Here is a 17,196-nt window from a genome sequence, read left to right as displayed (position 1 = left end):
ATCTTAAATAATTGAAAATGAGGTGAACACAACATGTCTGTGGCACACATTTAAACAAGATAAGGGACTAAGTAAAAGAGTAAATTAACTGAGATAATTTTGCCACCTATTAGAAGATGGTGTTAACTTATTTTGATATTAATTTAATATGTCCATTTACATTTTTTTATCACCTTATCTAATAGCATGTCTATAAAGTGTGTTACATATGAAGTATATAAATACATAAAAAACTATAGAATTATATACCGCAATTTGTGACCTTATCTAATGTTGAGTAGGTAAATGTCAGTGCTTCAATTGGATCTTAAATTTAATCAAACAAATAATGATTGGTTGATTGGTCTTTAACTCTTGAAATTATAGTTATTTTGTTTTATGGTTTTCACCACAATTCAACAAAGTGAAAGAAAACTAGAAAAGTAGCATGCTATCCTCATTTGGTGGAGATGCTAAGGAGTGAAAACAAATACCCATAAAAGTGATCAAAGTCGACCAAAATAAAAGCCTTTCTTAGAGGAGAGCAAAAGTTAATAACTAGTAAGAAAAGAAGCCGCCACAAACTAAACGCATCCATATATATTATCACAGTATCACTATAATTTTGCCACAAGCATAAATTTAATGAAGCTGACCTCAAACCTCCATCTGATAATACTCTATCTGTTTCAAATTATGTGCAACATTTGACTCTTTAACTTAAAACTTTATAATTGTTTCATCTAAAAAGTCTCAAGGGTAAATAATGAAGATGATCCCAAATTTTTTCTTTTCTCTTGGATACCATTACCACCACAAAGAATTAACCAAATAAGACTAATTAATAAATGGTGATTAAGGGGGAAGAGGGGGTTTAATATGATTCGTTACTGACCCCATAATTTATACCTCTCTTGAGAAACCCTTCCTTCCCCAAAACCAGGGTCACAAGCTATTCTTACCTGACTAAGCAAGTTACACTCTGAATCTCCCTTACTCTCCTCTTTCCTTTTTCTCTCATCGATTTCTCATGACAATTCACAAACTAAACCTCTTTTCATCATCACTTGATTTCAGACAACTACTCTCCAACAATACACGGGGAGTTTACCTTTTCATTTATGTCAAATGTCCAAATCCAAATTAACCCATCACCATAATCATCAAATTAATCCTTTCATCACTTTCTTCTCTCTTTTCTTGCTCTCTTCTTCCATTCTTTCCTCCAATCTCCCCTTCGCTTTCCTTCATCATTGTCAGATTCTAACATTCATAGGCGTGATCCATTGCAGCATTTTGAGTTCTATCATGGAGGTTACAATCTTCAAAGCAAACATTACTGGGCTGTAAGTTTTTAAGTTTCTTTTCTTTTGTTCTAATTCTTTATAATCCCCTGTTTTAAGTTGTGTTAACAATGATACTCTGTTTTTCAGTCGGCTGTTTTTACGGGAGTTCATGGGTATGCAATGGCGGGAGTGTGGATGTTATGTGGATTAGGATTTGGGATTTTCTTGATTATCAAGAACTATTATTGGAGCAGCAATAATCAATTTTCTTCGGTTAATCAATCAAAATATTCGAAATTTTCATATTATTTGGTGTTCTTCCTGCTGCTATTTTTCACGCTCCTTGCCATGTAAGTGCTTCAATTTTCAATGCTACATTATTTTGTGATTTATTAAATGCATGATATTCGGAAATCATCGCTAGTGTCACCGTCTTATACTAGTGAGTAACTAAAAATTGGATTGTTTTAGGAGTATGTAACTAACTAAAAACAAAGGACTGTGACGTACACGTAACACGTATAGTCTCTCCGTTTTTTTAGTTGTTCCATTTTTCTTATCAAGTGGCTTTATATCGTAAAAGGGTTGTTTTTGTCCGTCTCTATCTCTTATTCTTTACTGTTAAAGTTTGTCTCAATTTTTCTCTTAGTTGTTAGCTTATCATACGGAATTAATCGTGATAAACCATCTTTGTCGCACGAGGCTATCACCCTTAATTGTAAATCGTTCACAAGGTCACTAGTAAATAACCAAGGCTTGTCTGTACGTAAAACACATACGTATAACACTATAGTATTTTGGGAATTTTAATGGTTTGTACATGTGCATTTGAATTTAGAGTTTGTACACATTAAGTACCAAATAAAGGTGCATATGATTTAAGTATGTTGCGCTAATATTCTCATTGTTGCCTTGACAATAATGAAGGATTGCCACAGGATTCGTGATAGCAGAAAACCAGAAAAGTCTTCATACAACAAAGAAACTGAAAGAAACAATTCTAGGGGCAGGCAATGAGGCACGCAGAACAATTCACAAAATAAACAAAGTAATGACCAACATAAAAGCCCTCCTAACTCCATATGATCAAGAAACTTGCATTCTATTAGACGCCACAAGTCTACAACTCGGAAATGAATCTCACAACATCAAAAAATTTATCCAAAAGAACGAACATTCCATTGATCAAGCTACTTGGGCTCTGTAAGTATTACATTAACTTATTGGGTAATTTGATCAATCTCACTTAGATGGTATATTGTACTACTTCCTCCGTTCTTTATTACTTGACCCGCTTTGACTTTTACACTATTCACTACCCCTTCTTTGACCGTCTTTTGTGAATAATATGTAAGAAAAAATATATTCATGTATGATTTTTTGGATTCGTCTCAATAAGTACTATCATAATATATAATTTTTATAATTTTTACTTATGGAGAATTTAAGTTATTAATCGTTAAAGTTTTGCATTGACAAACGTGATAAAAGAAACAGGTCAAGTAAAAAAGAACAGAGGAAGTATTAATTTGTATTATATATATATACGCATTATCTAAATGTCTTTCTAACAGCACTTTATCTGATTTATCCTCTACTTGTCCTTTATACTTAGGTACATAACAAACCTTGTAGTTGTGACCGTTAACTTGTTATTTTTGGTTGCTAGTGTAGGTGAGGTTTTCTCCTTCATTTTTTGTATTTCTTCCTTTTGATTACTGCTCGTGTTGTTTGATATACTAAAGATAATTCTTGTTTTAATACAGTTTTGATCTTGTTACACTGGCACCCAAGATTCTTCATGTAAGTATTAGCTTGTAAACCGAACTTGATATCAATTTGATATATTCATATATATATTAAGCTGATCAATGTTATTTTTCATTGGCAGTCTTATATTCTTTTGCTGGATATTAACAATGGCATGTTGGTTTTTGACTGGCATAGATTTCTTTTTTCACAAGTGAGTATAATAAGCTCGTGACATACTTTAATTTTCTAGTACTTTCACTTTGATTAATGTCATCAATTTATTATGTAAACTTTGAGTTTTGTTGTTCGTTGTTTCCACCATCATTGTGTTAATATTGCAGTTTTGCAGAAGATACGTGCACAGCACTTGAAGATTTCAAAGACAACCCTGTGAATAGCAGCTTAAGCTCATTACTGCCTTGTGCAAACGCGTTAAAATCACAAACTGTCATCACCGTACTTGGCCAAACTGTCCATGATATTATACGCCTAATGTTAACACAGTCTATTGTTGCGATATAGTAGTCATTTGGTTAGACGTATGTACAATAATGTATCAATTTTTCAGCTTGATTGTTATAAAATACGAAGTAATGTACATTGTAATATGAAAATGCAGTTGAATCTAAACATGAAAATAATGCCCAAGGAGCTTGGATTAGATGAATTGCATTATGAAAATGCTTTTGGAGATAGGAAAATTTGTGATCCTTTTGCTGGTCCACCTGATTACAAGTATCTAGCTGGTAAATGCCCCAAGCATGCCATTCCAATTCGCGAATTACCTGGTGTAAGTAAACTAATTAAAATCTGTTCTTATCTAATTTTGGAGTATAATTCAACAAGTATGGAGTTATAATAATTGATGTGAACTCCATTTAAATTTTCATGCAGATTCTTGCTAAATTTACGTGTGACAATGAGTTATCATCCTTGGAGTCGTGTAAAGGCAAGGGGAAATTTCTTCCGAAACCAACTTATTTGATGGCATATGCTTACATTCGATCAATTGAATACTTGACTAATGTTTATCCTGATTTGGAGAACCTTATTCATTGTTCATTTGTCAAAGATCGGATATCCGATGCGGTCATGCACCAATGCAAGCCATTTAAGGTCTCTACATATGGTTTATGGATTTCGATACTCTGTCTTTCAATAAGCATGGTGATTTTGGTGTTGTTTCGGGTGAAAACAATGGGACCTTGTCGAAGGTCCGATGAAGTGGAGAAGACTGGATTCGGTCCAAGTGATGTTGGGCCGAAGGTTTCCTGCACAGTAAACACACGTAAACTAGCCTCGGGGGTGTTGCCGAGGAAGGCCCCTCCGATGCTAAAGTCAATACAGTGTGTAGAAAGAGAACACTATGCAAGAGAATTAATTGCTTGAGGCTTTTTTGAATGAATGTACAAATGTAATATTGATGGCTTTTATACCTTTGCATGTATGGAGAAGTTGGGCCTTAGCCCAATTGACTTGCCTTGAACACTGATCTTTGACTTTAGCACAGTTGGAGAGTTGAACCTTGACCTTGGGCTTTTAATTGGATCATTTAATGACTAGGCCCAATTGGACTAAATTGGACCCAAACAACTTGCCCCCCAGACCCGATTTGGAAGGATGACGGGTCGGGTTTGATTTAATCAGAAAAGGAGGGAAGTGAATGATTTAATTAATCCAAAAAATTTGAATTTAAACCGTAATTAAACCGTAATTAATGAGATAACAACAGTTAAGGCGAATAATTGTGGAAGTTGGACGGATAATGGGCGGTTTAATCGCAAGGTCGTGTGTTTAACGGTTACTTAGTGGGGTATTTAAGAGAAATTGAAACGCGGACTCCCCGTATTCCCATTTCTGGAGATATAGCTAGAGGCGCGTCATCTCTCCTCACTTATTCACCAACACAAACCCAGAATTCTCGAGAGAACCCAAGAACCCGCATCAAAACTTCGCAAATTCCCCGAGCATTAAGCTTAGAAACTGAGACTCGTCACTACCAATTCGTAAATCGACAACTTTCGCTTCAGATTAAGGTAAATTCCTTTGATTTTAGTTTATTTTTCTTCGAATTTGAACTTCTTCCCCTTTTTCGACTTTTTTCTTCGAAATTCATCAATGGTGAGAGGAGTTAGAGGTAGAGCCCGTGCTCCAAGAAGAGCAAGGCCAATTCCCGATCCCAGGAACAGGATTGGGACCTGGAATGGACAAAGAGCAGAGTCTGACCCTGCTGAACGGATTAGGGCGACTCCCATTTCTTCGGCTCCTCCTCAGAGAACGGAGGGGTCGAGCGCTTCTGGGCGGGACGATGAAGTTCCCGCTGTCCTTTGGGATATCCTTCCCGGGTTTTCGGAGTGGGAGGATGCCGAAGTAGCTTCGGCCATGATAAAGAACCGCCCCTACCCATGGTGGGTGGAGAATGCTGAACAGTATTGGTTTGCCGAACAACTCGAGTTGCATTACGGCATCCTTGAAGCTGATGGGTATTGGTGCCGAATGCCTGTGGCATCCGATAGAATTCATCGTCCACCCCCGGGGTATGTGGGGGTGTACACAAGACAACTTCAGTATGGGCTGAGGTTCCCTTTGGACGTATTCGTCCGAGACTTGCTGATCCATTATAACATTTCCTTATGTCAGCTAACTCCCATTAGCATCCGAAGGGTGATGACATACTTATGGGTCTGCAAGTTCTTCAGGTATGTGACGAACCTGCACTGCTTCAAAAAGCTCCATCGGCTAGTGCCAAATATTCAAAGTGGGCACGGAAGTCACGGTTCTGGGTGGTACCGGATCGAGTCTCGGCCCCAGTACCTAACCATGTGGCCGAACGACTCTTCAGACAAGGACTGAAGAGGTCAATGGATTTGTGTTAGAGCACCCACGGACCCGAGCCACCCTTGCGTCTTCAGCGCTCCCCGGTATCTTGCTGAGCCTGATCCCGACATGGGAAGTTTAGGTCCCCTTGAAGATAACGGCCCAGATCCGAACCTTAATCAACAGAACATCTTCGGCAAGCTGCCGAACCGGGGGGGCAGCGGCCGAATGTAGCATATCCCGGAGACTTGGCTCCCCGATACGCATTATGTTTTCCAAGAGAACATGCTAGCAGCTGTCGGCCTCAGCCGAAAGTTTAAGGATGGTAAGCTTCTTTGGCTGGGGCCGAGGCCTTCTAATTATCTCTTTTCCTCTTTCGCTTCGCTCTTTTATGCTGTGTCAACCTAACTGAACTGACCTTTTCCCTCTTCTTTTTCAGAGCGGGACGAGACCAACGTCGGCATTAACTACGCTCGTCTTGGCGTCAACCGAGAACGAGTTGTAACGGATCGGGCCCCCTATATCACTGAACCGAGGCATAGGGAAGTTCATCTAGACTCTTCCCACTTCCAAATTGAGGTTGTTGCTCTGTATCAGAGGCAGAAGCCTTGGTGGAAGAAGAGAGATCCCTGGTTTCAGCTGTTAGACGAAGAAGCTGAAGCTGCCCGTACGGCCGAAGAGGTTGCACGGGTTATCGAAGCTTGTGAAGGAGGAGAAGGGTCCTCCAGGGCTGCTGAAGAAGAAGCTGCAGCTAGGGCAGCTGAAGAAGACGAGGCTTTGCTGAAGAACTCGGTGAGCTTTTAGACTTAGTTTTGTCTGTTTCTGTTTTTTTTTTTTTTTTATTTGTACTCACATTCTTCCTCCCCCCTGTCTTTTACAGTCCGAAGAGAGTAATAGACATAGAGAAGGGAAAGCCCCTGTTCGTCCCGAAGACCAGATACAAGAAGAGTCTTCAGACTCAGACATGGACGAGCAGCCGCTTCAGAAAAGGCGCCGAAGAATGGCCATCATCGGCCCGCATGACTTTCAGCGGAGGCCGATGACCATCGGCGTCGAAATAAGGGAACCCGAGGAAGGCAATGGATCGCCGAGGGTTCCCCGGCCACCACCTCAATCACCTCCAAAGACCCCTCCGCCACCTCCCGAGATGGAGGTGGATCAGAAAACTCCCGAACCTAAGGGAGGGGTCCAAGAGGAAGTTCAAGAGAGTGCTGCTGAGCACAGGAATGAGGATGCCGTGATGCCCAGTGCTGAGGGTTTCACGGCAGACATTGCAAGAGAGGTTGAGGCCTTCGTCCTCACACCTGAAGAAGAAGAAGTCATAATAATTGACTCTTCTGAGAAGAAGGGGGATGCCGAGCCATCCAAGATTAAAGAAGCTCCATCGTCATCCTTCCCTTCCTTCCAGACGCTGCAGTATGGAGAAATGGGTTTCTCGGCCCCTCGAATTCCAATCCCAGATCACATCTGGGACCTCATATGGGGTCAAAACCGAGAAGGTGTTGCAGCCTACTTTGGCGATTTTGCTGGGATGTCCGAAGTAGATAGGGCAAGAATCTGGTCGCTGATGGCCACTGCTGGGATGGGCGAATCCAGCAGATCAGTTCCAGACCCAGCCAGGTCTAACCAACTACTAATGATGCAGGTGATTCTCCTTGCCTTTATCTCTTTTTCAATTCAGCTCTTCAATTCAGTTTCAATTATTATTATTATTTATTTTATGTTGACTTGTGCTCCTGTTTCAGTTCGTGCACAATCAGACTCTCACTGTAGAGCTGATAGATACCCTACAAGATAGGGTGGACGCTGCCGAGCACGACAAAAAGGTAGCTGAGGAGGAGTTAAAGCTTGCTAAGCTGAAGCAAGCAGCAGCTGAAGAGAAGCAGCATAAGGGTGAAGAGTATGAGAAAAGAGCTGTTGAAGCCCTTAAAACCTTCTGCGATGCTATGGAAAAGGAAGCTTTTCCCCCACTGATGGAAGGGGAAAAATTCCTCCAAGAGCACATGGGAGTGGACATCTCCAAATTCAAGGATACCATTGAGAGCCGAATCCAGGAAGGAGCTGCTGCACAAGCTGAAGTGCAGCAAAAGCTGGAAGCTCTTGAAGCCAGTAGAATGGCTGCTGAAGAGATGCTCCAAGTAGATAGGGCAAGAATCTGGTCCAACTCTCAGAGGCTGCTGCTGCTGCTGAAGCTCAGAGAGCTAAGCTCCAAGAAACTGAGGATCAGCTGATGGCCAAAAAGGAAGAAGTGGCCCAGGCTCAGACAGAGGCTTCCCAAGTTCAGCAGGAGCTGAATGAGCTAAAAGGTTCCTCCTCCAAGCTCGGCGATGAGCTGAAGAAATCCAAGGAAGACTTGGAGGAGACAAAGAAGAAGTTGGCTGATGCTGAGGCTCTACTCAAAGTCCGTGTCTATACCCAAGAAGAGTATGAAATGGGTTTCAGAAACGGGTTCAGAGTGTGCCGAAGAGTCTGCTTACATGCTGAGCCGAAGTTGGGCTGGTCCAAATGTGCTGAATGGGTCCAGGATCCCGAAGACCCTCATATGAAATATGCAACTCCAATCAAAGCTGAAATCCTTAAGGCTGAGGAAGCCGAAGAAGAAGCTGAAAGAATGGAGTTGGAGGCTGAACAGAGGGAAAGGGAGGCTCGGCAGAGTGCAAAGCCTGCTTCTTCTGCTGCTGGGGCTGAGACCACCATGGGGCCCAACAATGCTGATCAGTCTGATCCTCGGGCTGAAGCATAGGAACTCGGGCAGTCGTCTTCAGAATCTTGCGGTTCATCATGCGCTCAACTTTAGACTTGCCGCTTTCTGAATTTTTGCCTTGTTTGTTTTTTGCTTCAGCTTGCCTTGTCGTACAAACAGTTTATTTTTTGCTTCTGTACGTATTTCGGCAGCTGTTATTTTCTGCTTGTGGGCGGCTGCCGATATAGTTTTTTTTTAACTTATTTGAACTTGTAGCTCAATTTCTGAGCGTGAATTATTAATTTGACGTCCCTTTCTGCAACTGCTTTGTCTTTGAATGCTTTACTGTTTCTTTAATTCTGCTGAACATAAACTTGCACTGGTAGTGCCTCTTGCCCCCCCAGAAATTGAAGTATGACTTCAGCTGAATAGACAATTTCTTTATTTCTTAAAAATGGGTATCCGAAACACAGGTCCAACTGAAGGCAATGCTTCAGATAATGGCTTTCTGGGATACAAGGCTCAGTTAAGGCAATATCCCAGACTTGTCCATGTACTCATGCCTTTGGAGAACAAACTTACTGAAGCTTGACTTCAGCTGAAAGACCAGAGTTCTTTAAAAAGAAGAGTTTGTCAGCAATCTGAAACCTAGTTACCCGAAGGCGAAGTTTGCAGACGAGGCTGAATAAACAATTTCCAACAGTTGTTGTTATCCTTGATTTTCTGTCTATCTTTAAAAAATGGATATCCGAAACACAGGGCCAACTGAAGGCAATGTTTCGGATAATGGCTTTCTGGAATACAAGGCTCAGTTAAGGCAATATTCCAGAATTGTCCATGGACTCATGCCTTTGGAGAACAAGTCTTACTAAAGTTTGACTTCAGCTGAAAGACCAGTGTTCTTTAAAAAGACGAGTTTTGTCAGCAATCTGAAACCCAGTTACCCGAAGGCAAAGGTTTCAGACGAGGCTGAATAAAAAACCCTTAAAGAGTAGATAGAACCAAGAAAACTTTGAAAGGATAAAAAGTTGCAAATATTTATATAAATGGTGGCTCCAAGACCTTTCATTAATTCAAAATGTACTTACAAAGATTGTTCTGCCCCCGAAGGGTTTACATATGATATTTTTTCAGTACATCAGCGTTCCAGTGATTTTTCAACTCAGTTCCATCTAACTGCCGAAGTCGGTATGTCCCTGGCTGAAGCTCATCACAGATTTCATAGGGCCCTTCCCATGCAGCTGAGAGTTTCCCATGGATTCGGCCTTTCTGAACTGCAGCAGCATTCCGAAGGACAAGGTCTCCAATTTTAAGAGGCCTTGCATGGACCCTTCGGTTGTAAAATTTGCTGATTCTCTGCTTATAAGCAGCCATTCTGTTTCGGGCTGAGTCTCTTACTTCGTCGAGGAAATCGAGAGATTCCCTCATCAGTCGCTCATTCTCAGCCGAGAAGTGGTGCACTCGTAGGCTCTCAGATCCAATTTCCACTGGAAGAACGGCTTCGGCACCATACACTAGTTCAAAAGGTGAATAGCCCGTTGCCTCTTTTTCAGTTGTCCGAAGGGACCAAAGGGTTCCAGGGAGCTCCTCTAGCCACTTGGACTTTTGATCTTCCACCCTCTTTTTGAGGGCATTTAGGATCTGTTTATTTGCAGCTTCGGCTTGTCCGTTACTTTGCGGGTGGCATACCGCTGAATATGCCAGTTTGATGCCGAACTGATCTGTATACCGCTTCAGTGGTAAGTTATCAAATTGCCTCCCATGATCGAAGACAAATACTCTCGGGATGCCGAAACGAGTAATGATATTCTGCCAGATAAACTTTCTGACAGTTTGCTCTGTAATGTTCGAGGCTGCTTCGGCCTCGATCCACTTATTGAAATAGTCAACACCAACTATCAGCCATTTTTTCTGGTACACAGCCTCTGGAAATGGTCCTAGTATATCCAGTCCCCATTGGGCAAACGGGAGTGGATTAAGGATTGGCTGAAGATCCCTTGCTGGCTGGTGGATAACTGGAGCGTATTTTTGACATTTTTTGCATTTCCGGACCAGCTCCTTAGCATCTGCGATCATGGTGGGCCAGTAATATCCATCCCTCAATGCCTTGTGAGCTAAGGTCCTTCCCCCAATATGGTTCCCACAGATGCCGAGGTGAATCTCCCGTAGGATATAATCTGCATCTGTTGGTCCCACGCATTTCAGCAATGGGGCTGAGAAGGACTTTTTCAGAAGTTCCCCCCTGAAGACAATGAACCTTGAGCTGGTTCTCTTCATCTTGGAGGCCAAAGCTTTATCTTCGGGAGTTTCTCCCCGAAGCTTGAAAGCTAGGATGGGGCCATCCAACTAGGCTCTGGGTCGGCGCAACACACTTCAGGTGCTTCGTCGACACTTCTCTCTCGACGCACTTCTACATATACAGATCTGTTCAGCTCGGTAAGAGATGAACTGGCAAGTTTGGAGAGTGCATCGGCTTGAGTATTCTGACCCCTTGGGATCAGCTGAACCTCAAAAGTTTTCAGCTTTGCAATGACTGATTTGATCTTGGCAAGATAAGCTATCATGGAGGGCTCTTTGGCCTCGTAGCTGCCGCTGATCTGATATGCAACTAGCTGAGAGTCTGTTTTCAGGAAGACATGATCGGCTTCCAGGGAGATGCACAATTCTAGGCCAGCGATCGCTGCCTCATATTCGGCTTCGTTGTTCGAGGCCTTAAAAGAAAATTTCAGTGCGTACTCGAAGGATTTGCCTTCAGGAGAAGTTATCACTACTCCTGCCCCCGAACCATTTTCGGTGGAAGATCCATCCGTAAACACGGTCCAGACTTTCTTTTCATTGTCTAGCGCTTCTTGGTATGAGCATTCGGCCAAGAAATCCGCTAGAGCTTGAGCCTTAATGGCAGCCCTCAGACGGTAGCTGATGCTGAATTCAGTGAGCTCAAAAGCCCACTTGGCTAGCCTACCAGATTTTTCAACTTTGCCGAGAACTTTTTCCAACGGCTGATCAGTTAAGACCACTATCTGATGACAATCAAAATAGGGCCTCAGCTTCCGAGCAGCTACTACTACCGCAAAAGCGACTTTCTCGAGTAGAGGGTAGCGAGTCTCGGCATCCGTCAGTGTATGACTGACAAAATAGATCGGTTGCTGACTTTTGCTTTCTTCCTTCAGCAGTACTGCACTAATGGTGGATGGGCTAACGGCCACATACAGGTACAAAGTTTCTCCTTCTGCTGGGCTAGCCAGCGTCGGGAGTTGAGCCAGATGCTCCCGAAGCTGTTCAAAGGCTTCTTTTTGCTCTTTCTCCCAAACGAGCTCTTTTGTTTTCGGGAGTTTCAGGGCTTTGAAGAAAGGTAACCCCTTATCCGAAGCTCTGGAAATGAACCTCGAAAGGGCTTCCATTCTTCCGGTGAGCCGCTGAACATCCTGCTTTGTTTTCGGCTCAGGAAGGTCGAGCGCTGCTTTGACTTTGGAGGGATTGGCATCAATCCCCCTCTTGCTGAATATGAACCCAAGGAATTTCCCTGACTTCACGCCGAAGACACACTTCTTCGGATTCAGCTTCATTTGATGCTTTCTTAAGGTGGCGAAAGTTTCAGCCAGGTCTTTAACATGGTCTTCAGATTTTTTGCTCTTGACGATCGAATCGTCGACGTAGACTTCCATGTTTCGGCCCTTTTGGTCGGCGAAAACTTGATCCACCAGCCTTTGATAGGTTGCCCCCGCATTTTTCAATCCGAAGGGCATCATTTTGTAATTGTACACCCCAGCGTTCGTGACGAATGCCGTCTTTGCCCGATCGTCGGGGTGCATGGAGATCTGATGATACCCCGAGAATGCGTCCATGAAACTAAGCAAGGCATGGCCACTTGTCGAATTGACTAGCTGATCGATCCTCGGCAAGGGATAGAAATCCTTCGGACAAGCCTTATTTAGGTCCGTGAAGTCAACGCACATCCTCCAGGTACCAGTGGCCTTCTGAACCATTACCACATTTGCCAGCCATTCTGGATATTGGCAGGGCTCGATGAAGCTTGCCTCCAGCAACTTTTTGACCTCGGCTGCGATGTCTCGGTTCTTATTAGCGGAGTAATTCCGCTTCTTTTGCTTAATTGGTCGACACGTTGTGTCAACATTAAGCTTATGGGAGACGAGGTCTGGACTTATCCCGGGCATATCAGCTGCCGAGAAAGCAAACACATCTCTGTTGTCCCGAAGGAGCTGAATAAGTTCACAACGGGTGATCGGATCAAGGTCCATCCCGATTGTTACACATTTCTCAACGTCTCTTTCGGTCAACTGAACTTTTTCAGTCTGTTGGTCCATATCCATTGCTAATGGACTGGACTCTTCAGAATCTGGTCTGCTGCCTATGTCAGCAGGTGTCCCAGTCTTTTTGTTCTTCGGCTGGCTCTCTGAATCTTTCGGTTCAGCTGAAGAGCTAGCCTTTTCCCTTTCGGGCCCTTTTTCTCTGGGTACAGATCCTTGGGCCGAAGCACTTAGGCCTTTCGGCTTTTTTGTGCTTGGCTCTCTTTCTTTTTCTTTCTCCTCCTCATCCTTGTCATCATCTGGGCGACTACTGGATGGCTTGAGGTAGTTGCACCTTCGGGCGTCCTTTTGGTTGCCCTGTATCCTTTCGGGGAAGCCAGCGTCTGAGACGTAAATCATCAGCTGATGATAAGTTGAGACGACCCCTTGGATCTCATGAATTATGGGTCTCCCCAAAATCACGTTGTACACTGAAGGAGCGTCAATGACCAAAAATTCAATCATGACATTCCTGGCTGCCTCATCACAGCCGATGGTGACAGGAAGGGTCACCTTCCCATCTGGATAAGTTGAAGCCCCGTTGAACCCGGATACCAGGTAGGGTACCGGCGTAAGGTGCTTGGGCTTCAGCTTGATTTGATTGTAGGCCTTTCGGAACAGAATGTTTGCTCCGCTGCCACCGTCAACAAGGACCTTACTGACGTCGTGGTTGGCCACCGTGGCGATGATCACCAACGGATCCTCGTGAGGGAACGTAACCCCCCGACAGCCGGCGGCTGTGAACGTCATGTTCGGCACCGGCGACTGGGGAGGCTGAATGTCAGCGTTGTTCACCTGGTGAGTCAGAGCCCTAAGGTGTCGCTTGTGTTCCCTCCGAGAGCATATTCCTCCCGAGATAACATTGATCGGAGAGAATTTTCCCTCTGGCTTTTTACTGTTCTTCCGGGGGAAGTCGAGATCTTGCCGAGAGTCCTTTGCCGACTTCTCGGACTCCTTTTTCTCGCGGTGATCCGCGATGTATTTTTTCAAGTACCCCTTCCGGACCATGTCCTCTATCTGGTCCTTCAGTTGGATACACTCCTCAGTGTTATGTCCCGGAGATTCGTGGAACTCGCACCACTGATTTTTATTTTTTCGCTGATACCACTCTGGGAGTGGTCTCGGCTTTCGGTAACTCTGCTCCTCCTTCGTCACGCTGTAAATTTTGGCGCGTGGAAGAGAGAGCGGAGTGTAGGACTCGTATCTGCCTGTGTATGAGGCGGATTTTTCCTTCTTTGGGTCGCTGACCGAAGATTGCTCCAAGGCCTTTGCTTTTCCCTTTGCCCTATGGCCTTGGCCTTCAGACAAGGGTGTTTGTTTTTGCTTCCCTCCCTCAGATTGAGGTTGGGTTTTTGTTTTGTTCCACTCTTCGGCTCGGATGAACTTATCCGAGGCATTCAGAGCTTCCTCCAAGGTCTGCGGGGTATGCATGACCATGAAGTCTAGGAATTTCCCGGGCTGAAGGCCATTCTGCATTGCAAAAACGGCTAGCCCCTGGTCCAGCTGAGAGACGCTGGATGACTCGTTGCTGAAACGGGTCAGATAGTCTCGGAGGCTTTCGGTCTCCCCCTGTTGCAGACCCATGAGTTCTGCAGTAGTCTTCTCTCGGCGGTTTGCCGTGGAAAACTTGCTCCTAAATTTGGAGGACAGATCATCCCACCCTGTTATAGAGCCTTACTTTACTCCCTTGGAGATCCACGCTTGCGCGACCCCCTTGAGAGTGGTTGGGAAATATTTGCACCAAGTCGCTTCGGATCTGGGGCAAAGATGCATATGAGTCTCATACGAGGCAACGTGGTCCTTCGGATCCGAAGTCCCATCATATGTGATGTGCGACGGTATTTTAACCGTGGGCACGTGCTCTTCCAGTATCCATTGCTCGAATGGCGAACTGGCGGGTAGCATAACGGCCTTGCCCTTGTTCCTGGCCGAAGGGACCGCGCTCCGCCCTCTTAGAGAGGTAGGAGTGGTTTTCGTCCCTGGCTGGGAAGTCTGGGCCTCGGCCGCAGGGAACGAGAGGCGACTGTGCACGCTCGGTTCCTTGCCGCCGAGTCGGTCGAGGACGCTTCGGCGAACAGTCTCAGGTTGTTCTCGGTGAATAGATTCTGGCCGAGAAGCTGAGCTGCTGCTCTTATGCGTTTCTGGTCGGGAGGTTGAGGATCCTCTGAAGAATTAAGGGTTCTTTTTCCTCTCTTTTTCAGTTTTCCAGGTATCCTCTTCCCACTCTTCCAATTCCCGGAAGGAAGGAAGTTTCCCACCATCCTGGTCTAGCTTCCTCCGCTGATGTCGGGTATGCGGAGGAGTTCGATCACGAGGTGGCGGCACATTTTGTGCCCTCATTGCCTCCATGAGCACTGCCAGCGCTCTTGCCACCTCCTCCGAGCTGGGCCCCGTCAGAGGGGTCCTCGGCTGAGTATTGGAATGAGAGCGGACGATTGATGGTTGGCTTTGGGGCATTGAATGTGTCCTATAATCGACTGACCCCTGCTAGACCGAGAGTGACTCGGCCTATGATGAGAGTTATGAATTACGGGAGAAAGGGAATCCTCCATGTATGATCCTCCCCCCGAGCTGGCACCCTTGGGAGAGTTCCGGTCCGAGGAGGGTGATGGTGTAGGGGTTTTAGGCTTTTCGCCTGCTTCTTGACGGAGGCTTTTGCTCTTGCGGTTCTTAGCCATTGCTACTAAGATAATTGCAAGATGATCTTGGTTAGAAATTTGGCTTAAAGATTTTTGAAAGTCTTCCCCGCAGACGGCGCCAAATTGTTTCGGGTGAAAACAATGGGACCTTGTCGAAGGTCCGATGAAGTGGAGAAGACTGGATTCGGTCTAAGTGATGTTGGGCGGAAGGTTTCCTGCACAGTAAACACACGTAAACTAGCCTCGGGGGTGTTGCTGAGGAAGGCCCCTCCGATGCTAAAGTCAGTACAGTGTGTAGAAAGAGAACACTATGCAAGAGAATTAATTGCTTGAGGCTTTTTTGAATGAATGTACAAATGTAATATTGATGGCTTTTATACCTTTGCATATATGGAGAAGTTGGGCCTTAGCCCAATTGACTTGCCTTGAGGACTGATCTTTGACTTTAGCACAGTTGGAGAGTTGAACCTTGACCTTGGGCTTTTAATTGGATCATTTAATGACTAGGCCCAATTGGACTAAATTGGACCCAAACAGGTGTTACTTTGGGTGGCTAAAGTTTACCAAGGTCACAGAAGAAGCTTCTCAAAGTGTTCCATCATACCAAGATATCAAGAACCCTAAAGGGTTAGCCAAACATTTGAACATAAACATACACTAATACACATTGCATAAGATTAGGCACTTTTTTTTTTATTAATTGATTTATTTTATTTATATATTGAGTTATATTCTTCAATAAACTTCTTGTAAACTTGTAAAAAAACATGTATACAATGAAAAATAAGGATCGGAGAAGAGTACAGGAAGAGGGGATAATGGCAAATGTACATATGTAGCTTCGGATACTTAACAAAGTCGAGCAAATTGTTTGAGATTATCCTTTATTTTATTTTATGTCCACCATTGTTGTATAACAAAACTTAACATTATGTGATCTTCATTAACATGATTATTTAATGGATAACTTGTTCTCATTGACTAAACTGAACTGAACTGAACTGAACTGAAATGAATATTTTATAAGAGAAGGAAATTAGGAGCTGAACTGAACTGAATTTTAACGTATGAGAACAGACCCTAAGAAATGTACCCAAAAACAGCCCAATGTCGAGATGTAGCGGACAGGCCGGACACCACTACACAGCAACTTAACTAAATGTAAGACATGTATTCTGGTAGACATTTATTCTACTTCTCGTACTAATTTTCAATAAAGTAATTCAAGTCATCATAGTGGGGTAATTATGTCATTAAAATTCCAAACTATGGCTTGCCATTCATTAAATTGATAACAATATTACGGAATATTAATTAAGTACGGAGAGATATTAAAACGAGATTTTGAATACATAGAAATGGTCTATTTTACTATTCTAGTGCAACTTCTCACTTGCCAATATCAAAGATCACTTGCCAATTTGCACTATTTATCTATTGAATCAATTTACGTATTTAATTTCTTTATCAAAACTATGATCCCTATTTGGAGAGATCATACATTGTAGGATACTCCATCTTCCTCACACATATTTGGAGAGATCGATGTTATGATGATGTTTTCCATTTGATTCATTTACCATATGATTCATTACTCTGTACATTACTATTGTATTATGTACCTCATTTTTGAACTTAATGCGTCTCCCAATGGTATGAACAGTGTACTACGTTATATCAATATGTATTTCCTACAAGTATATCTGTATTTAATTTTATTATAAAATTTAGTA

The 17,196-nt window shown here is 43.5% G+C and overlaps 1 protein-coding gene across 4 annotated transcripts; it reads left to right on the top strand.

The window, feature by feature from the left end:
- Window positions 1–876: 876 nt before the first annotated feature.
- On the top strand, window positions 877–16,282 carry LOC110682440. 4 transcript variants are annotated; one of them, XM_021858781.1, is made up of 10 exons: window positions 877–1,325; window positions 1,413–1,615; window positions 2,193–2,468; window positions 2,881–2,939; window positions 3,032–3,068; window positions 3,157–3,228; window positions 3,359–3,556; window positions 3,637–3,807; window positions 3,912–4,193; window positions 16,001–16,282. In XM_021858781.1, the coding sequence occupies exons 2-7, from the start codon at window positions 1,446–1,448 to the stop codon at window positions 3,537–3,539; spliced, it is 795 nt and encodes a 264-aa protein (XP_021714473.1). In that variant the 5' UTR covers window positions 877–1,325; window positions 1,413–1,445; the 3' UTR covers window positions 3,540–3,556; window positions 3,637–3,807; window positions 3,912–4,193; window positions 16,001–16,282. The 4 variants fall into 4 exon arrangements, with proteins under 4 accessions (XP_021714473.1, XP_021714471.1, XP_021714474.1 ...); XM_021858779.1 differs by having other exon boundaries at window positions 3,359–3,807; XM_021858782.1 differs by lacking the exons at window positions 3,637–3,807; window positions 3,912–4,193; window positions 16,001–16,282 and having other exon boundaries at window positions 3,367–3,474.
- The last annotated feature ends 914 nt before the right edge of the window (window positions 16,283–17,196 follow it).

The sequence above is a fragment of the Chenopodium quinoa genome, unplaced genomic scaffold (assembly GCF_001683475.1).
Source record: "Chenopodium quinoa cultivar QQ74 unplaced genomic scaffold, ASM168347v1, whole genome shotgun sequence".
NCBI classification, from domain to species: Eukaryota; Viridiplantae; Streptophyta; class Magnoliopsida; order Caryophyllales; family Amaranthaceae; genus Chenopodium; species Chenopodium quinoa.
The sequence above is the reverse complement of the archived record's forward strand: the minus strand, read 5'-3'. Positions and strand labels throughout refer to the sequence as shown.